This window comes from Leptosomus discolor, chromosome 9 (assembly GCF_034619465.1).
Source record: "Leptosomus discolor isolate bLepDis1 chromosome 9, bLepDis1.hap2, whole genome shotgun sequence".
In the NCBI taxonomy this organism is placed as follows: domain Eukaryota; kingdom Metazoa; phylum Chordata; class Aves; order Leptosomiformes; family Leptosomidae; genus Leptosomus; species Leptosomus discolor.
In genome coordinates, this window is record NC_141399.1 from 5,901,207 (window position 1) to 5,922,976 (window position 21,770).

At 41.8% G+C, this 21,770-nt stretch overlaps 1 protein-coding gene across 8 annotated transcripts in view; it reads right to left on the minus strand.

Annotated features, from left to right (window-relative positions):
* Window positions 1-1,060: 1,060 nt before the first annotated feature.
* Window positions 1,061-21,770, minus strand: part of MITF (melanocyte inducing transcription factor) — a 106,392-nt gene continuing 85,682 nt past the window's right edge. The window contains exons 1-9 of one of the 8 annotated variants that reach the window (XM_009958472.2): window positions 20,494-20,526; window positions 19,443-19,502; window positions 18,042-18,125; window positions 16,563-16,658; window positions 10,640-10,757; window positions 7,437-7,493; window positions 6,348-6,423; window positions 4,559-4,706; window positions 1,061-1,830 (exon numbers count right to left, since the gene is read on the minus strand). In XM_009958472.2, coding sequence (XP_009956774.1) covers window positions 1,429-1,830; window positions 4,559-4,706; window positions 6,348-6,423; window positions 7,437-7,493; window positions 10,640-10,757; window positions 16,563-16,658; window positions 18,042-18,125; window positions 19,443-19,502; window positions 20,494-20,526 — 1,074 coding nt within the window. In that variant the 3' untranslated portion in view covers window positions 1,061-1,428. Of the gene's footprint in view, window positions 1,831-4,558; window positions 4,707-6,347; window positions 6,424-7,436; window positions 7,512-10,639; window positions 10,758-16,562; window positions 16,659-18,041; window positions 18,126-19,274; window positions 19,503-20,493; window positions 20,527-21,770 lie in introns of those variants that run through there. The other 7 variants (XM_009958470.2, XM_086470424.1, XM_086470419.1 and 4 more) reach the window with 7 other exon arrangements.

Genomic DNA, 21,770 nt, shown 5'->3' on the forward strand with positions numbered 1-21,770 from the left:
TGCATGTTAAAAATTAATAACATTGTTATCAAGTAACAGTTATTTGCAGATACAGTAATTTACTCTTTTTTTTTTGTTTGTTTTGTTTGGTTTTTTCTTATGTTAGCCCCAGTGCTGAAATAAAACACAAATTACTATAACGGGTATATTAACTACATAGTTATGTTTCCAAGCATATTACTACTTTTTTCTGTATCACTAAAAATAAATATGTAAGTTCAGTTTCTCTACAGAGCTTTTTATTACCTAATCTAAATTCGTACTCTACCTTAAATGTGTTTAAAAACATTTTCAAAGTGAGACTGTAATATACAAAATATTCTCAAAATCTCTCTTAAAACACAGAACCCTGCATAAAAGCTTCCTTTCAAGTGTTTACAAAGAACGCAGAAAACCGCCAATGAATTTTAAAAATGTCAAAAAATTGCTGTAATATTAAGAGGCAAAAATCTTACAAATGAAATACAAATATATTTAAAACAAAAAGTTGAGGATAACTAAGGAATCCATGCAAATCAAAATAAACTGTACAATGCAATTTAAAAAAAATAAAGCCAATTAGATATGTACAACACAATGTGCCCAGCTGATAAAATGTATCTCTTTTTTTTTGTCCAAAGAGTGTATACCAACTTACAGTGCTCCTGCTTTGTCTACTGCTGGCAAGCCATCAACACGTGTTATAAAACAAAATAGAAACCTAAGAGAAAAACCTCGAACCATGATCAAAAGGAAAACCCAAATCAGCTCAGAGTAAAATGAAACAGCACTCTGAGGAAGAGACTCACATCTCCCTGCAATTTTCAGCGACAGCATTTTGTATCACAAACAACACAATCAGGATGTCTTAATACTTTTTTGTTTGTTTGTAGTCTGAGTCAAGTAGGGTGGGTATTTCTCCCTAAACCCTTGTCATGTGAAGACCAACGTTTGAGGGACACTGTATCTTTAAGGCAGCACTATTCAATTAATACAATTACAAATTGGACTTTTTTTTTTTTTTTGGTTTCTTTACATTCTTTAACTTTACATTTTGTTTCCAAGTAAATAGGTTGCATTTACAATTCTACGATCCCTCCCCCCGCCCCACCCCGCAAGTAGAAACAAACTCTTCATTTGTAATTCTATTGCTTTGAGTAGATTTGACCAGTTCAAAGTTCTTGGCGAATCCAGTTCACAGATACTGTACATATGCTGTACAATATTTTGGAGGCATTGGTAGTTTTAAAATAGAATATACAAGTTTCTTCACAAAAATTCTAAAAAAAATCCTATATATATAATATATACACACGCGCACACACACTGGGCTACTGATGAAGCACAAGGGGAAAAAAAAAAATCAAAAAATTCTACAAAAAGGTAAATTATTTAATCTACTGATCAAGAAGAAACAAAGCAGTTTATGAAAGGTGTGCCAAGCAGATGCTAACAGGGATGATCGGTGTCCTCCATGCTGACGCTGCTCCGCCTGCTACTCGTCTTCGATGCGCCGGGAGACACAGAGGAAAGCAGTGGGTCAGTTACTCCGACAGGGGAGAGGGTATCGTCCATCAGGATGTCTTCCAGTTTGGATCCCATTTTTGCAGGAACGCTGTAAGTGCCAGTCGGTTCAGTCACGTTCCCCAGGTTGTCACTGAAGGTGATGGTACCGTCAGTGAGGTCGAGGGTGGTAGTGCAAGACAGGTCTGTGTGGTGCGGCATGATGTCTTGGTTGCAGTTGTCCAGCACAGGCTCTTGTTTGATGACCCTGTTGACCATATCAGGGGAGCAAAGGCCTGTAGATGGAACAAGGGACAGTCCGTGTGCCCGAGCTTGCATCTCAAGTTCCTGTGAAAGAGGATAAGGGACGAATTAAAAAAAAAAATCTGAAAGCAAAATCTGTCATCTTAGGCTTCTGTGTACTGCAACTTACAGCTTCCTTCTGCTGGACACAAACCGTTTCCTCCCTTCCCAGTAGCGACCAGTGCTCACACCTTGTGCACTTCTGCCCAGCAGATTTTCACCTGAACTTATATTTCGTCTCTTGAAGAGGTGGGTGAACACCACCCCACACAGGTCCCTCATTACTTCTACTCAGAACCTACACCGGGGCCAAAACTCAGCACCCCGCAGAACAAACACGTTTCCCCTCGGGCCTCTTCTCAAACCAGTGCCACGGTAGGCAAGTTTGGCATCACGTCAGGTGAGGAAAGCATTTAAAAGTTGGGGGGGAAGAAAATAGCAGTAGCATATGCTTAGCACTTTTTAAAAAGTCCTATGTGAAGGCACAGCATGTCTCTATGATGCTTGTCATTTCCTGCTGAGACACTGGAAGGGACATTTCTCATTCTGCCAGTCTGGTAGAGCTGGAAGGAAAGAGATCAGCCAAAACTGAGCAACACTATCCCTGCACTGAAAAGTTATAGGCAAGTCATAGGAAGGCTTTAGATTTCACACACAGAGCCAGGATTCTTCAAATCTTCATGAAAAGTTTAGATCCCACCTTCACATTTAATCATATAGATGCACTCAAATGAAGACAAGTAATAGAAGAATTCATGTAAACGGCCTTTCTCAAGTGCAGCAGTATGAGAGATGTTGTGCTTCTACTTATGCTTTATAGCAATCACAATCACTGTTGTGATTGCACTGTTTCTAGATATTCCTATCACTGAGGTTGACTAATAGCCTTTTTGCCGTTGTCAAGCTAAGACAAGAAGCTTGGAATAGCACACTGCAAGATGAACAGAGAAGGTGGGACAAGGAAGCCCTTCTTCCATCAGCTAACGTGCCAAAATTAGGAGTTCCTTATTCTGCGCTTAATCAGAATCAACACAAAAAGGGAAAACACAGACTTTAGGTTATTTGCTGCAAGATGTATGGCCCATTATTCAAGGGTCTGGTTTTTATTTTGATTGAAGAAAAAGCCAGAGCAGACGGATAACGCAAAAGAAGATGAAAGATGCTTAAAAAGTGATCTGACTTAGCTTTGAAATACCTCTGCTTGGTGTTGCTCTGCAGAAGGGTCGTGCATCTTTATCGCCTCCCTCTAGCACAGTGCTCGAGTTTTGCTCAACAAAGTACAAAACCTGCACTGCCGCTCAACCCAGCCTGTTGTATTCTCAAGTTGTTTACTGCCACACTTGACTCTCAGATATTTCCAGCTTCGCTATCTACTTTGTGGATTAGCTGTGCCGTGGTTCAGGGGTGCCCTGACACAGCAGCCAGCCTGGCACGCTGCAGCCCGCACCCCGAGCTCAGCTGTTGGCGCTGCAGGTGAGGAGCAACACGAGACTATCTGGGACATCACCGTCTCTGCGTTATGTGTTCTCACACCCAGTTCTAGATACACTGCTTTAATTACCCTTTTATAGAGGGGTGGATATCCAGCTACCTTTGTCCACTTGAGGCAGAACAGAGCGGACAACAAAAACTGTGTAGGGTGCAAGGTTGAGGTTTCCTATCCAGCTTGAGGTGAAGGCAAAGGAATTAAGAGAAATGAGTTCTCATCTCTAAATCTTGGTGTAACACAGGCTATTGGGAACCTGGGTGAATCCAACAAAACAATGACCCATGGAGATAACATCCTCATGCCACCTACTGCTTTTCGGTGTTGAAAAGGAGAACCGTTTTACAGTCCTACAGACTTCAAGGAACAAAAGCAACCATAGCACGGACGAAAAAGGCAGCTCAACATCCATAGCTCTTGGCTGTCTTGCTGTGAAAACTCTTGGAGCCCTCACATTAGGTGTGCTTCTCTGCAACGGCCCTCAGACAAGCCAGGGCAGCCTCAACATTAAATACAGCTGCCCGTCTCCAAGATACCTACCGGGAACTCAAGAGACAGCGCTGCAGAGTCTGTCACCAACACCGCCCTCCCCACCCATTTTGTCCTGCGAGCAGTGTTTACCCTCCACTAGAAAGCAGATGACAGATTCCTGCAGAGCATCATGGAGAGGCTGACAGCGAAGATGTAAGAGATCAGATGTAGAAGACCGCAATCTGCAGAGCTTCTCTGACATACAGGGCCTAGATTGGTCCCTACACTATTTAGAAAACCCACAAGCAAAACAAAAGATTTCGGTTATTGCCATTCGTCCGAAACCCCTTCAGAAGAAAACAAGCACTAAAGCTACAGGTCAAAAAAACTCCACAAACAAGACCACTAAAGTGAACATACTCCCAAACAGCCGAACTGAATTTCATCACTAACAACAAATAGATGATATATGAAGACCCAATTCCTCAGGTCCAGCTCCCAGAACAAAAATATTACCACATAAATTTCTTTTATAGTATGGTTTGCAACTTACATTGGCCACGGTAGAACAAAAGCAGGCCAGCCATAAGAGCTTTACTAGAGCGTTGGGATTTTATTTTCCTGTTCTTTTAAACTAATGTATCCTGTTTGGGTTTTTTCCCTGGAAAAATCTCTGCAGACATCTCAGCATTGGTCACCGTTAATTAAAATACCGCTTCCTTCTAACCCACATTGCTACAAACAAGCTTCAGTTACCATTATTTGCAGTCACACACTGCAACATCGAGAGCATTTGCAGCTTATTTATCAGCAAACCTGTATTCTGAGCAGTAGGTGCCTGTTGGCATGTTCCAACTTCTTCTGTCTGTTCTCCAGCTCCTTCGTGCGCTGCTGTTCTCTTTGCAGCTTACGGATGTAGTCCACCGATGCTTTTAGAATAGTTCCCTTATTCCAACGCATATCCCTTTGAAATCAACACAAAAGGAAAAGGGGAGGCTCTCAGGGAGGCTTTATTTTATAGTCATTACCTTCACATCGCAGCTATGATTACACCTCCTATGCACCTAACGCCTGCATGGGATTTATTGCAAGCCGAGGAATACAGAAGGCATTTGGAATGCACTAGAGGGGGCCAGAGCACAGCTGTTGGGAAGCAGCCCAGCCAGCCCCGGCCCACCCGAAGGGGACAGAGCCCAGTGCTGCCCAGGCTCCCCACAGCCCCCCAGGGCCAACCCCCTCCTGCTGCAGAGCTTGGGACCAGCGCTGTGCAGAGCTACAGGGGCTCCTTTCGTGGCCCTACGAGGCTGCAAGACAACAACAACAAAACCCCACAGGGCTCTTCTCGCACGGCTTGTTGTCTGGGTGATGCCCGATTTCAGCTGGGGAGCTAAAGGGACCATGTGTGACCCAGTGCTTCTGCGGGAGAAAGACCTGAGGCTCTTTAGCTCCCAAGAGGCAGCAAGCAACAGTCCTCCGGTGGCACTGTATCACGGCTGTGTTATGGGAGGAAGAGGAGAGCCCAACACAGCAGCATATTCAGCTGCTTTAAACTTAAACTCTGGATAAAATACAACTGCCCCACTGCAGCCTTGGTGTAATGGTTCTTCAGCCAGGGGGTACGTGGCTCCCATACTCCTTCTCCCACACTCCCTTTAGAGAGAGAGGTGCCTGCATCATCTCACTTGGTTTAAATTTAAAAAAAGCAGCTTACCACAGGCTATCAGACCAAAGATCCACCTGTCCCATCGGCTGATACTGCATCATACTGTCTTGCTTGCCTTAGAAGCTAAAGAGCCTCTGAAGAGTCGCTAGGAGTTGCTCCATGAGGACAGGTGGATCTTTGGCCTGACAGTCTGCAATAAACTTTTTTTTGCTCCGTAAGCAACTGCCTTAAAATAACGGAAACTCTCCCCAAAAGCATCACAGGGCTTTGATTCAGATTTATGTGAGACTTTCAAGCTGGAGAGTAAGGAGGGTTCCTTGCTATTGAATCAGCACTGGGAAAGCGTCATGACAAGTTCGCAGTGGTAAAAATCACCTAAAAGAACTACTGGGAAATTACCACAAACTCTGGCAAATTATCAGTGAACAGATATACAGCTATGCTCTATTTTTCTTCTTTTTTTTTCTTGGAGGGAAGGGGAATACAATGGCTTCCCAGATAAAGTACCCTCCATTTTCACCAAACAGGGATTGGTTCTGTCTTGCCAAGCTATGACATCTAATAAATTAAAAGAATCATTTAGCAAGACAAGCAGCCAGCTAAGCAGCGAGACTAGAGCTAAGGTTTCCTATCCTGACAACTCTGCCTCTGGTAAGGCAGTCATTCCTAGCATCAACCCCAGCCCTGCCAAAGCACAGGGTCTTGCTGGATGCTGAGCTGCTGCACAACAGTATGGTGACTGTTTTGTGACAAATATCATCCAATTAATATAAATTTCAACAAGTTCCAAAAAGAAAAAAAATAAACCCCAAAACAATCTTCAAAAAAATATAATGGAACCTTCAAACATTTCTACAGCTGTTGAGCGCCAAGATCATACAAGAAAACTCAGGAATTATTTCCCCCCCCCCACCACCATCTCCTCAGGCACATTATACTTACGGGTCATTCGACTTGGGTATCAAAGTGCCTAGTTCTTTTATACGATCATTAATATTAAATCTTCTTCTTCGTTCAACTTTAGGAAAAAGAGCACAAATGTTACAAGTAATAGTCACACTTAATTACAACATATAAAGTGTTTCATCAAAAATTTCTTTAAGCGGCTTTGAAATGTTTGCCTGAAGCTTAGAAACCAGTGACAGTAATTTCTTTTGCTCTCCTACACATGGGCACACTAACACAGAAGCTGGGACTGCTGACGTGGCAGAGTTAAACGGAGTCTCTAAAAACCAGGGTGGCTGCGTTAGCATAGGACTCAACAGAGAAGCAAATGTTTTCCTAGGGAAAAGGACCACAGACAAATCAGAGAAAAAAATTTAGATGCTCAAGGAAATCCCAAAGGAGAAAAAGGAACAAATTTTTTTTTAAAGTACTCTTCCAGATACAACATTTTGAGGATCCAAAAGTCAACATAAATTTTTCTGCATTAGCTTTTCATGCTATAGAAAAGGCTTCCGAATTGCTCAAGTCATGAAATAGTTTCTTTTTTTCTAGTAATATAAAGTAAACAAGGAAAACTTCAGGATCCTTGAAGTCATAAGAGGCTCATTATTTTAAAATGGTTTGGGTTTTTTAGTTTTGTTTGTTTGTTTGTTTTTTTCCCCCAATTTGGAAAGATACGATCCTGTCAAAAATGGAATTTATAAAAATGCCACACTTAGGATGCACACTGACGCTTAAAGTCACAAACTGACCACATATCTAAGATTTTGGATTAATTTTTTAAAAAAAGAAGGTGGCAAAATCATGCAAGGTGGATTTGTTAAAAGCAACTGGATCAAATGTTCCCAGTAATTCCACTGATAACAACCACCTGTTCACTTGGCTTGCTAAAAAAAAGTTTAAAACCCAATAGTAGATTTAAGCAAACTTTTCACAAGAATTTGAGATATCTGATCTATGGGCACAACATAACAAAATGGTACTATATACACTACGTGCAGTGTCTCATTCAGATTCAGCATTCGAACAACTTAACACCAAAAATCAGTACTAAATTGGTGCAAAATGCGAAGAACCGAAACTTACTCAAGTTGTGATTGTCTTTCTTTTGCCTCTCCTTAGCCAACGCTCTCGCCTCTGACTCTGTAGGAAAAATACATGCTGTGCATGTGAATGAAGCAATTAGAATTAAAGTAATTCCAACACAACGTTTCAGTCTTGTGAAACATTTGCACAGGAAGCCTGATCGATATTTGTCAAACCGATTATTATACCCATTCCAGCGGGTGAGAAGGGCCTGTCCGGTGAGCTGTGATTGCCGAAACACAACGCTGGTGTTCAACTTCACCCCTGCACCTGCCGAGCATCTCTTCCCACACTTCCAGGACGAGAACATTTCCCACGGAGGCCCTGATTCAGCAAGGTATTTGAGGACAACAGCCTGCTGAAAGCCAGCATACCTTCCCCGTTTGCCCAGGGCTTACGTCCCACCCGGAGGCTGAACCAGAGGAACAGCATGCTTCCTGCATGGCTACCTGCGCAGGATGTGAGGCCGCCGGGAGGCAGAGGCTCTACTCACCAGAATTAAGGCTACGTCCTTTCAGGGCACGTGCATCACCACATGACTCAAGGTATAACTTAAGTGACCTATTAAAAAGACTGAATTTTCCAGCTACACTAACTGTTCTCATTATATGAAATAAAAAGATGGAAAATTCAACGCTTTTATTAGCAATAATGTCAGAAAACAATGCTCCTTGCTTCAGGAAAAGCAAAAAGAAAAATAACGACAACCATGCAGCACATCAGTTGTCTCCTCAATCGAAACTGCTCTTAACCTTGCTCCGCACATTTATTATCAGACTTCAGGATCCAATAGTTCAGGCAAAAGCATACCTAAATTTATTATTTTCAGTTCTCATTTGTTCTTACATTTCTCAAGCAATTTTAAGTATTTTAATGTCTGCCTTACTCCTTTTAGGTTTTGAAAAAGACGAGGTCGCTAATCCTCGCCCTGTTGCATTTAAAGCTCAAAACCAGCAAGAATTTTTAGTTTCGCAGTAAGTCAGTGAGTGTATGATCTATTATCACACATTCCATTATGGAAACAAAATCCCTCACCGACTCCAAAAAGTTTCTTTCCTGTATTATTTTATTTTGAAGGAATATAGGTTATGTCCCACCCAATTCAAAATAACAGGCGATAAGGGTTTTCCTTAAAGTACCGAAAGCTTACGACTTCATGGCTTAGAACACAGAGCTACCCCAATATTATATGCAGTGTAGTAAGACATTCTTTTCTAGGCTAGGCTCCCAAAAGATCCCTGAAGTTCAACAGATCACTGCATGTCTTCGTGAGATTTGGGCTTAATCTGACTTTGCCTTACGAAACAGATACAACGTTTGTAAGGCCAAAACTGATAGGAACTGCACTCCTGCATGAGCAGGATTCCCATTAAACGCTTCAGTAACTACAGCTGAGAACTCACAACCATCATCAACATCAGATGTCAGGATAACAGATCTGACTTTTTTGGAGGGTTCTTCATCATTTTGTTCTTTATACAGTAGGATGAAGAAAAGTTTCTGACAAATGCTAGACTTAAATATTGCAAGCTCTGTCCAGCCTAGCTCCGACAGCAAAACCAGGAAATGAAGAACCAGACGACTCCTGCCTGCAATAACATGCTGGTTTTAAAATCCCTGGCTGTCAGAAAGTACCACCAATAGTGCTTTCTGCACAAAGGCTTGGCCAGATCAATGTCCAAGTGCCTGCTGCTAAATTTAATTCCTAAACCTCTCCTGAATTAAATGCAATCTGCTAGCATATATTTTGAACAGAAAAGGCACTCACCTAAATAGTTCCTGTGTACAGGGGAACGTAGCATAGAGACATTTAACCTAGTTCAGGTCTGTTTTGATGTACTGAGGACCTCTATAAGACCACTGCGCTCACTGACTTGTCCTCTCTTTCTGGCTTTCTTTTGCTGGAAGTCTTACACAACCACCTGCAGTGAATCCACCAGCCTGGACATCCAACAAGTTGGATGTTTAGTTTGCAGTCTACAGCCACCTTTTAACTTTCTATAACTGGGGCAATGAAACTGTCTAATGCAGGACTTTGAATAGTTCTCAACCCCTCCCACCCTCCTCTCAACACAGTTCCATCGCTGTACAAGCTTTTCTTTTTCTAGCTGCCACAAATCATTGTGCAGTTTGTGTGTCTTCATTTGATGCTGAACTCAAATTTTGTGCAGTCATATAAATGCAAGTATCTGCCAGCTCAGAGATGTGGCATTTCCTCCTCAGAAGCTGACTCCTGGGCCATTACAACTGCTCTACTTTAATTCCTGCCCAGAACCTGCTTTGCTACTGAGTCAGCCTGTGAGTTTTCACAACAGAAACCCAGAGAGTAGACAGACAAGAAAGAAACTATGCCTCTACAATACTGCATACACTATGACTCCCTGTTGGGCTTAAGAACAGCGATTTCTAGGTATTAAGATGATTTTGTCATCGGTTCTAGGCTAGATCTTCATTTGTTCATCCTGCAGACAAGCTTGCCTTGTTACCGTGCCCTACATGTGGTTATATCCTTTCAAGTGAAGCAGAACAGGGAAAAAAAAAACCCATGAGAACATGAAGCTTCTTATTTCTTCCTTCAAACTATCTAGCTTCTGTACACATATGCTTGAGAAAGAGAGGCTTTTAATATTTCCCTTCCCTCACCTCCCACGGTTTATTCAGAGCACTTCTGGAGAAATGGACATGACAAGAAATTTACAGGATACTTAATTTTCCTTTTAGTTTAAGAGATGCACATTGTCTCTCTCAAGTGTCTAAGTTTACACTGTATAGGATCTAGGTGTCCCGGTTTCATATTAAAACAGGTTATTTGTTCATTACTGCTCTCCTCTGCTAGAGTAAGGCCTCAACATGTAGCATTCCTTGACATGAATCCCACAGAGACTCCAGATGTGAAGCTGTTAAACAAACAATAAGCCCAAACTAGAAAACAGCTCTGCAAGAGATGCATGGAAGCTTCCTGTGACACAATGTTTTCAGAGTGCAGATCTGACTTTATCTTAACTTGTCACAGAGAACACACACGTACCCACACACGAACACAACTGCATTGCAGGGTAACGTGTCTGCTAAAGATTGGTCTGCAAAGCAAAAAGTAACTATTCATCCATGTATTCCTTCTCGTAACAGAAATGATGTCCAGTATCACCTGAATTCAAAACAATTATACTACTGCTCCAAGGCGGTGTTTTAGATATATTTACCTGTGAGCTCCCTTTTTATATTAGGAAGATTAGCTGGACAGGAGTTGCTGATGTTTAGTCCTGGAGGAGGCATGCTTTGGTTGCCATAAAGGTCAATCAAATTACCAGACACAGGCAACTGGAAAAGATAAACAAGAAAGAGGATCATTTGGTTTGCCCTTACGAAAGACTTTGAACAGAAGAGAGTTAGGATCTGCTAAGAAATTTGTGCCCTCTTCCATGTGCAAACAGAGCATGCGATAAGGTCAGCAGAAATCACAGATATGCACCAGCATGAGGAGTAAGACATCTACATTGGGAAAACTCTGTCCTCTCCCCTCAAAAATATGCAGACAGAGAATAGGCAGAAGAGGTAGCACGCTGACAATATTGCTGTATTGTTGCTCCTTATTTTTCAGTGAAACTATGACACCTGTACCCGCATCACTTCTCTTACTCAAAACATCTGAAAGAACCTACAGAGATCTCCTGGAGAAAGACCCCCTTTTTCCAGGAATATGGCAGTGACAGTACTTAGCGAGTTGTCACATGCTTGAGGAAGAAACTGTATTAAACAATCATGTCTTTCCATGTGATTTGAAAGCTACCTACAGAGAAAACATTTACGTTTACCTTAACTTGGTTTTCGCCTTACCTAATAAGAACATGCATCAGTAGGAGGAAGATTATTTTTACATGAAGTTTCCCCAACTACTTGTTCATTCTGCTATTCTTATTTAGGCCTGTTTAAGCAAGGAGATTTATGCAGAAATAGGATAGTATTCCAACAAGACTTATCAAAGCTATCCCTTCAAATTGAAAGGTATTTAAAGAAGTTTACATTTATCCTGAGTGGATTATTTTACCCATCTCTTGTTTTGTTTTCAAACTAGGTTTTGAAAAGACAGGTATAAAACACCTTGATATCTTATCTGAGTGGCAATACTCATCATTGTTGCTGCAAAGGAAACCAATCCCTCCAAGACACTGATCCTGCAGAGATTAGGGTAAGTATTAACTTTACACCCATGCAAATAATGCTGTTGAATACAATGGAGTGAGTCACAGCCTGGACTATTAAACTCCTACTGATGGTCCTTGCCAGACTGAGACCTAAGAAAATTTCTCTGCCATCTAGAGCTACTATAAGAAGTCGACATGCATCCATTAAAGAACCACCAGCTAGAAGCCATGCTGACACTTGTCTTGAACAGACAGTGGCCAACAACAAAAAGTCCCCTGACTCAATCTTTCAGTGACCAAGGAAAAATGTAACCGAATTCTCACCAAGATCCTCGCCCTCCCCTTCACTCTTGAATGCATTATTAAAAAAACAATCAAGAGAAAAAAAAAAAAAGGAACGTCTGCGATAAAGCTAAGGTCACAGCTGTCCATCACCGACTGTGCTCCCAGTTTTGACCTACCCACAGTAATGTCACAGTGAGCACTCCCTCTCACTGCTCTACAAGGCTGACCCCGGTATTTTCTGGCCCCTCAAATGCATCCATGACACAGGCACAGCAATAGCGTCATAGACCCTTCTGACTTGGATGTGATTTTTCTATTCATGCTCCTAAACATAGGGAGAGTACAAAGACTTTGTTTGTAGCCCAGGGACCTGAAGTTCAAAACTAGACACGTGAAATCTAATTAGGAATTTGGGGCGGGGAGGGGGGGGGGGGGAGAAAATAAGATGTTTTTTCAGAGATCTAGAAACTAGCATCTCAAAGGCTGGATAAAGCAGCTAAGTCATAATAAAACCTGGAGAACAGTTAAAAGTCACCAAGCTGCTTTCCTTACTGCAAGATGGCCCCTGCTTGTTACAAGTAGTCTGGGATGTTTCTGTTTGGGTTTTTTTTTTTTTAATTCCCAAAGGTGTGCCAGATTTCTGTGCAAATAAACAGGACCTGTGTAAGCAATCACCACAAAACGGGAAGGGAACACAGGTAGCAGCTGCTGAATGTGCACACTGAGGTCCTGCAGAAGTTGCAAGCACCAGGGGAACCCAAGCAAGAGCTGTGCAACAGCAAAAGCACAAGCACTGCTGAAGCAACATGAGCTAAATAAAGGAAGACGAAGGGAGCAAGCTGCACAGCTGCTAAACGTTGCAGGTCTGCATGTACACGTGAACGCTTATCACGGAAATTTATGTTGGACATCGAAGCAAACAGTCATTTTAAATCAGGGATCCATAAGCAAAGATCAGCTTCTTTCTTTGACTGCTTCTCCCAGCAAGCTGAACTTGACAGGTGAAAACCTCGGTTTTAACTTTTTACTATGAGTGTGGCTACATGTATGGTCCACGCTCAGTGTGAGCCTCTGAGAACCCTCTTCTCCAGAACAGCTTCAAGTCACATCTTTGGGACTAACTTTGTACAATTCCTTTCAAATGAAAAATACGAAGTGCATACAACACTTCAGCTCATCTCATGCGGTTAAAACACCTGCAGTTAAAGAGAAGTTAGAATTGAGGCACATCTGCTGTTCACAATTATATTCCAGGTCCCAGAGGAATAAGATCAGTTGACTTGTAAGGTAATAATCATTACCAATAATCACTAGTGCAGGGTTTAGGGAAGGAGAAAGGACCCCTATGCTGAGGGCATTGGTTTGAGATGGACAAGTCAGTAGTCCTGTGAGCACACAAAAGCAGCCACTAGGCTGAAATGGGGGGAAAAAAACCCAGAAGGGGCTTATAAGGGACACGATACATTGATGCCTAGGCATTTATTTCAAATGCTTCCTATTGGAAGAAACTGGAAAAAATTAAACATTGTTTGCAAACATTTCAGCTCTAATCTATTAAGACAGTCAAGGCTTTCATCCCTTTCCCCTAGTACAAAGAGATGGGAAAACATTCAAAACTCCCACAGCCATTCCATTGGGAAGATGGAGTCTCAAAACTTTGAGAAAGACACAGGATTTTCTGGTGCTAAAGGAGGCTCCTTCCCTGTCTTCTCCAAACTCTAGCATGTTTCCAACCTAAATATGCTTTCCTTAAGGCTTTCTTAGCTACTTCTGGCCAAGAAAAAAATTGAAATACAGCATCACGCAGACCATCCACCTTTACCCTCCCAAACAGCAAAGGAAGGAAGAGTGGCTTACGCCAGGCTTGGCTTGTTGTCTTCATTGAAATAGCATGGGCTAAAATGCCTTCATTTGCAAGAGTTCCTATTTCTAGGCCTTGGCTTCACAAGGTGCACAAACATACCAAGTAAAACGAATTTCAGCCTTCCTATCACTTTCCATCTGCCTTTTTTTTATTTTATTTTTTTTTTTAAATAACAGCTTTGCTCTAACAGAAATTTCAACTATGGTCATTATTACTGCAGAGTCATCATAATGTACATTCATGAGAGTCTGAGGCTTCCCTTTCTCCTCCACTACTCCAGCAAAACCAGCACCCACATTCAGGTCATTCAGGCTCTGCGTAGAATCACCCAGACAGCAGCTGTGTGATCAACAAGGCTGTTCCTAAGGAATCAGTACACTCTGGAATGGATTCTGCTCCCCAGCTCATGCAGCCTACTACGCACTGTGCTGTTCCCTTACCTACAAGCATGTGCTCGGCAACACTCCCTGAAATGAGACTCCTCTCTACTTCTGAAGTTTAACTTCCACAAGAAAGTCACATTTAGAAGTGGAGCTGCATGTACTCACACGGCTTTCTACATCAGACTCTTGCTAAAACTGGTTAGTTGGATGAATTAGTTCTCATCTCAACTGGGCATACAAGAGTATTTACCCAGTACCGGGCAATTCAATTACTAGGTCGTATCTACGCAGAAAACCCTCTCTGGCAAACTAGTGACCATTTGGTGACACCTTTCACCACAGAAGCAAAGCCCGTTCACTTGTGACCCAATATCAAAGTTTACAAACACTTTTACAAGCAGCTGATTGCAATGAGCCCGTTTCAACTGAGAGGTACTTGGAAACTTCCCTTAGCTCGCTCTACGCAGAAATCTCTGGTTTTGCTTATCAATTAAGTACTGTTACCAAATGTAACAAACTGGTCCTTTTGTTCTTTGTTGGTTATGGAACAATAGCAGCCTTTGTCGTAGTCCCAGCACAGCTATTTATAGGTTGCTTCTCTTTAGAGACCATTTCCGCTCTTGATTTCTTCCACCTCTACTTAGCTCAGTCTACAGACATTAATTCCTTAGTAGTAAAATGTTGTGTGTTTTAAGAGCTAAATGGTGTTCTAAAAGAACAGTGTCTGTCACATCAGGTTCATATTTTTCCCAAACCCACTGTTGGGAAACATTGTTCCATTTCCATCTCTTCAGGATTGGTACCAGATTAATTCAGAGACTGATACATGCTTTTTGCCTCCAAGAAGTCTTCATTCTACTATTTCATATCCTTATTTTACAGACTTCACCATATAGTTTCATAGCAAATGTGGATCAGGCAGTCTTTACAAGGCTTGTTGTCAGACAGCAAGGACGAGGGATGCGGACTACCCTAAATATCGATGGCACGGACTCCTTGCACCAAAAGAGTGCAGAGTACTATCATGTCCTTGCCTAGAAGCAAAGAGCCACTGCTGGGGTTCCTCTGAAACAAGAGAGGGAGAAAAGCACAAAGAAATCCGAGTCGCCTCTAATTTAATGGGTCCCAACCCAACGGAACTTCAGAGAAAGGACTCCAGAAGGACCTGATCCCTCAAATACCAAAAAAAAAAAAAAAAAAAAAAGCAATGATCTTGAAAACTATCTTTTTCATGGGTTTTTAAGTTTTCCTTTCAAATTCCAGACAGATGCACTTTTCAAGTCATCTTAGGTTAAAGCAAAATTCATTCTTTCCCGTAGGACTCTGCAGTTATTTTTTCATCTACTCAAAGGGCACTATTCAGCAAGGGATGCTGGTGGGCTGTTCCCTGCGGCCTTCACCACACCTCCGAGAGGGCTGTGGGAATCTGTGGGAGCACAGGAATAAGTTAACACGACACCAGACGACTACTGTCAGCAAATGTAAACCTATGTTACAAAATCGATGCTATGTGGTAAGCTGTAAATTTTGGCACTAGATAAAAAAAAAAAAAGAAATAGACGCCAGCCCTGGCAGACAGCTACTCAGCCGGATCTAACAGCATTTAAGCCTGAGACAAAAAATTCACTAGAGCTACCCTCCACAGAAGATCAAAATAAGATTATGACAGCAGTACGATTATATTAATGCTGGCAGCAATGTGAACCAGCAAACAGAAATCGCAACTCGGAGGTAACCTGCACCTTTCCCCACTCACCGACTTTCACACCTCTGTGTTCTCCTCTTCCATCACAAGCTTCCTACGTCCCCTTCCCCAGTTCAGGTCTTAAGCTGCTTTATTCCTTCCCCTTTTGTTTGGTTTGAAGATTGTTCGGGGGTTTTTTGTTTGGGGTTTTTTTTTTTCCTCCCCCTAAATTATGTAACATCCTGGCTGTTGCCTAGCTAGGGACTTCTCTCCATTTGAAATCAGGTTAAGCTAAAGCTATGATGTTAGAGCTAATGGTTAAACTACAGCATCTCTGGACAGGCATGAAGCGTGGCATACAATTTCTTACTTGTACATGACAAGACACAAGAATCTGGGGTGCTGGAGGCTCCTTCTAGGCTTTCTGAAGCCAAGTATAATGTCCACAGTGATCTTTAATATCGACGGGTATGAGCTCACTCTCGTTAGCCCAGTTCACTCCTCCGTTACAATCCTCTCATGGACTAACTTGACTCCGAAATAAGAAAAGCAAAATCGTCCTTTGTATTCCCTTGACCTGACTCCAGCCTGAGCTTTTAAATTCATGTTTTCATTGCAACTGTATACTTTTAAGCTCTTCAAAGAAAAACTAATTACACTCTATGGGACAAGACAATAACTACTTAATTGCTTGGACAATTTGCATTCTCTCAAGGAAAGACAATCAGACTCAACAGGGAAACCAGAAGGAAAGGACCATTGTACCGTATTTGCCATTTGCAGGGCTGGGTCCATCAAGCCAAGGATTTCTTCATTGTAACTTGACTCCAGACTAATTATGTCATCGATCACATCATCCATCTGCAGCAGAAAAGGTGGACAAAGAAAAACAAAACAGTTATCAAAACCACTAGGATACAGAGGCCTGACAAAGCACTTCAGCCACATACCGGCTCTCTGCAGCACAGACTCCAGCAGAGGTGCCCGTGCAGTTCTGCCACGCTCCAAATCCAACCCCTCAGCCATGACTCCCGCTATTCAGCCAGGACAGTCAGGTCATGACAAAGCTGAGGCTTCATGGTCTAACCCACTCCTCCCACCAGCACTTTCCCTGCACTGCCTGCCCATGGAGACACTGTTCCTCCCAGGAACAGCGGAGATAGCTCCCTGTAGAAATGAGCTATGCCAATGACGTGATTCCCTGTCCCCCCGTGCAGCACTGCCTGCCTACCCTCCACCTCTTCCCTCTGGTTGTGGGTCAAAACCTGTGTACAGAGTAACGCCCAAGCCCCCGACACCTGCAGGGGAAGGACAGGGAACAAAGGCTTGCTGCTGCGTGACAGGCTGCCTGCCCTCGACAGCATAATATATTGGATTCACATCCCTCTCACGCCCTCCCAGGAAGCACCACCCAAGAGCAGTTTAGAGATAAGATTTCAGGTGGTGCAAGCAGTCTTCTTTCTGGGGCTGGGCTGGAAGGTGCCTCCATAAAGCTCCTGCACGGTCAGGAGAAACAGAGCCCTCCAACGCACCCGCACAGGTGCTCTGAACTGTCCTGCAGGACTGACTATTTCCTTTTTGCTCACTATAAAAAAGGAACTTAAGTGGGAGTCATCTACAAAATCAACGCATAAAATTGATGGTAGAAATAGTAGCGTATGGGATTTTTGTAACAGCTCATGAAACTGTGATCAGAATGAATGACGCTGACTGGAAGTGAGGGCAAGAAAGGAACTAATAGTTACAGCCCGTATCTGAAGTCTTGTTACTAGAAATAAAACCCTCTTATTTTAAAATAAAAAATTAAAACCAAACCAAACAAAAAAAAACCCCAGAAGGATGACTACTGAGGACAAATTACCATGGATGGATTAAAGCCTTCTCATATCACCTTTTTATATGCAAGTGTGATCTGCATAGAAACTATCAGGACAAGAACACATACGTGCAGTCTTGGGAAAACTACGTTAGAAAAGATTTTCTTAAGTAAGGCCTTAAAGGCATGGTTGGTATGTTCTTCTGTGATAGCATTACAGTGCTAGGAGAGCGCCAGCCCTCTTCAGGTGTCTTAATGCCCTTTTGACATCAATGCTAACAAAGAATACTGTTGTTTAGTTCCTTAAACACATCTTATATTCAGGTTCTTAAAGACACTACGGGGCAAGTTTGTTCTTCAACATAACTTCAAAGAAACATGTTCATTAGGAAGGGGACCTGTGCTCCAACTCCTGTGTCATCCAGTACCTGCATGCATGATGCTCGTGAGTGTGTATTCAGAGCCGGGCACTCACTCTCAACCCTGCTTTGCTCTTCAAATTTATAAAATCCCTGCAGAAATAAAAAGGAAAAAAAGAAGGAAAAAAAAAAAGAAAAAAGAAAAAAGAAAAAGCAAAGCATGGATCTGAGTTCATGGCACAGTCTGAGTCCCAAAAAGAGCATGATTGAAACAGTGTCATGCACACATGTGCCTGATGACACAGCAAAGTGAAGCTGTAAATAGCTTGAGTAAAAAAAAAAAAAAATATTTGGGTACAAGTGGGATGATAGGATGGAACTATTTGATTTTCTTTTCTTTTGATGCTATGGAGCACAAGAAACTTCTCTTGCATGTGCAAAATACATTCTGTAACAACCGTTTCTCAAAGTTCCATAAAGTTTTCCTCATAGAGCGCATCTGTATTAAAAATCTGGCACAAAGGCTCGAGGGAGGAGGATGAGGGGACCCAAGGAGCTCTACAACTGTTTCCCATTTGTCAAGCTACAAAATTATCGACATGATTCTTACACTTGTTAACATCTTTCAAATCATCTTCCTTCAGCACCTGAGCACATGTCACATCCAACTAAGTTTTTGACGGCAAAGATTAAGACAAGGTTGCAAAAGGCTTCTAGGCATAGGCTAGTCAAGTCTTATACTTGCATCACTGAGCTCATCATAAAACAATCATCAGTAACATTTTAGGGTATATTAGCTGGGATAATCTGGCCTTCCAGCTAAGCAAGAGACTTGCTCAGATTTTACTGTAAAAATATCTAAATTATCCCCAAAAGCTTTGTGTTTTTCCGTTATTTTTTCTATGCTCTTTGCTCTTTCTACACTGAATGAGCCATAAATAACATTATTCCAGAAAGCTACAGCTTACAAAACTGCTTTGTACTCTCCAAAGGTCAATTATTCACTGCGTGCATCAAGCAAGGGCGGGGGGTGTAGTTTTAATAAGCGTAAACTAGCTAAAATAGTTTAAAAAAAAAAAAAAAAGAGGAAGTTAGAGGGACACGGGTTTTTTGCTAAAATGTTCTATGCAAACACATATTCATCAGGCAGACACAGAGGCAGCAGTTGCATTTTCAAAGTGAGCAGTTCAGAAAAGAAGATAAACATAACATCTCAACAACGAGCAAACATGGTTTAAAACAGAAAGCAAGCAGATTGCAATTCCATTTTACTGAAGAGAACGCACAGGGAGAGCATCTTACCTCTTTCTCACAGTTGGAGTTAAGGGTGAGCATAGCCATTGGGCTGTTGGGCGCGCTGCTTCCAGTTCCAGGCGGCATGACATGATCACCGGGCTGGTTTGGACATGGCAAGCTCAGGGCTTGGTTGGCATGTTTATTTGCTAGAGTGGTAGAGAGGTACTGCTTTACCTGCTGCCGCTGGGCTTGCTGAATGTGGTACTTGGTTGGATTCTCAAGGTGAGTCTGCACCTGTGTGACACAATTTAAAGAGTGCTTTATTGTTTTACAACATCATTATACGTGCTATTGATTTACAACATCGTTATTTGTGCTGCTGGTTTGAGCTATACATTTGTGACATATATACCAGCTAAGCATTTCACTTGAAGTACAAACCCGTGCAGCTCCAAGGAAGTCAACAGCGCTTCACTAACTCACATTTGCTGGCAAGAAATCAGTTTGAGCTAGTGTTTCAATAACTAACTTATTAACAGTAAACCAAGAAGTTCCACTTCATTTTCTGCAACATAAGATTTCTCACTTAAGACCAATGCTCAAGTTTTCCACGTTATACAGATACCCCAGAACAGACGGTTCTGCGTTCAGAACTTCAACGACGTGACATTTAGTTTTCACTAAAACATGGAGAAACAAGTTATACTGCAGGACTCATTTTACTTGTTAGTAGTTACCAATTAAAACCAACTAGCATGGATTGCTATCCTTTATCAGATGTTAAGTAACAGAGAGATCAAAAGGTTTGCTGTTGGTTTTTTAGGTTTTGGTTGTTCCGAGTTTTCTACATTAACACATTGGTTAAAACAAAAGGAATACACCATTTTTTTGCCCACAAATTATTTATCTCTCATGTATATGGTCTAAATCATACTTAAGTAAGATAGCCTGTTTATAAACACATTATGCAAATAAGATGCAAGAAAAGAAGTGTTTCAGTTCAGATCAATCACTGCCCTCAGCAACAGCTATTTTTGTATTTAAGATAAGCTTTTCAGTACTGAGAATTATTTATATACAAAATATGACTAATAGGGGTTTTTTTTGGTTTAAAACAGTTCTATTAAAGTGACTTTTGCTTTTACAAGTGACCAAGTATGTCCCCCGCTTATTTTTATGGAAGAAATTAAATAAAGCATACTAGATACCAAAGGAAAAGGATTTCCTCTATACTGTAAGCCGCCTTAGCAACAGGTTTTAAAATAAGTCTGCAGTAACAACTCACCTGATAATGATTATACTCAAGCATTTCCAGCATACTGCTTACAGGTTGCAGGAGAAGCGACTGCAATATCCTTTGCTCTATGCTTACTCCAGCTTGAGGGATTCACATATGGAAGCACCATAAACAAGCTGCCCCAAAATAGCAGAGGAAACCTGAATGCCGCTGCTCAGACTTATAGTAACCTATGCTAATTAGCCACGCATGTAGAGAAACAAACAGTTCACACAAGGGCTCTTCTTGGAAGCTATGCAAGTTTAGCCCTAAGTATTGGTATTATTCTTTTTTCTCTGGCTTTGACATCACGCTTTTTCCTAAACATAAAAGGACCTTTTAAGTGATGGGCTATCAGTCAGATTGACAGTTCGCTCAAGGCTAATCTGCTATTCATCTTTCGTTCCAGTCATACTAATAGACAATGGTGTTTTTCTTTAGCAGTAAGGTTAAAAGTTTTTAAGTACAGAGTAAGAAATAACTGAACAAATGCCCTACGAGCCTAACGCATACCCCCTGGCAGTGGGGTGCACTGGACAAACCCACGGGGCTACGCAGACCTATCTTCAACTTCCAGACGCAGCAGTCCACCACGCTGCCCCACACAGCCACTGGTCCACCCAGGACCTGCAGCTGAACACAAAAAGCTCTACAACATCCTCAGCCTCCCCAGTGCTTCACAGCCCATTAATTCTGTCTTAATCTACAGCTAGAAGAAATTTTCCAGTTCAGGAATGGTTGACAATGGGCTAAAGAATGTCCCAAATGCACTTATCTGGACTTGTACACCATCATGGTACTGTGCACAGACCCTACACCTTCCAGAACCTACTGCTTCTTTCCATCCAACTCTTTGACAAAAGCCGGTACTGAAGCACAAGCATCGAAAGCTGCTCAACTTGCATTATTTTCCCAAGTCTCTGCTGCACAGGGAAACACACTTAAGATAGCGTTTCTAGAGAGTTTAATCTGATTTGTTGCACTAAATCGCAAGACAACACAACACAGAAGCCTGCTGTGATAAGTACAGCACTTGCTTTGCCAGTCCCAAACTGCATTATCAATTTTCCTATCACCAGTGATAAGAGTTACACTAACAAGATAAGTCTATTTTTCACTTAAATTTTCATCTTCCAAGTAGATAAAGTTATCAGTAAACAAGTTATTTTTGTAACACTTATCTTTGATTATGTTATTTTAAAAGCAAGCCCTACTTGTCTGACAGAATTTGCACATTCCTTTTCCTCTACAGGTATCGGATACCACAACTGCTCTCTTGAGGACCC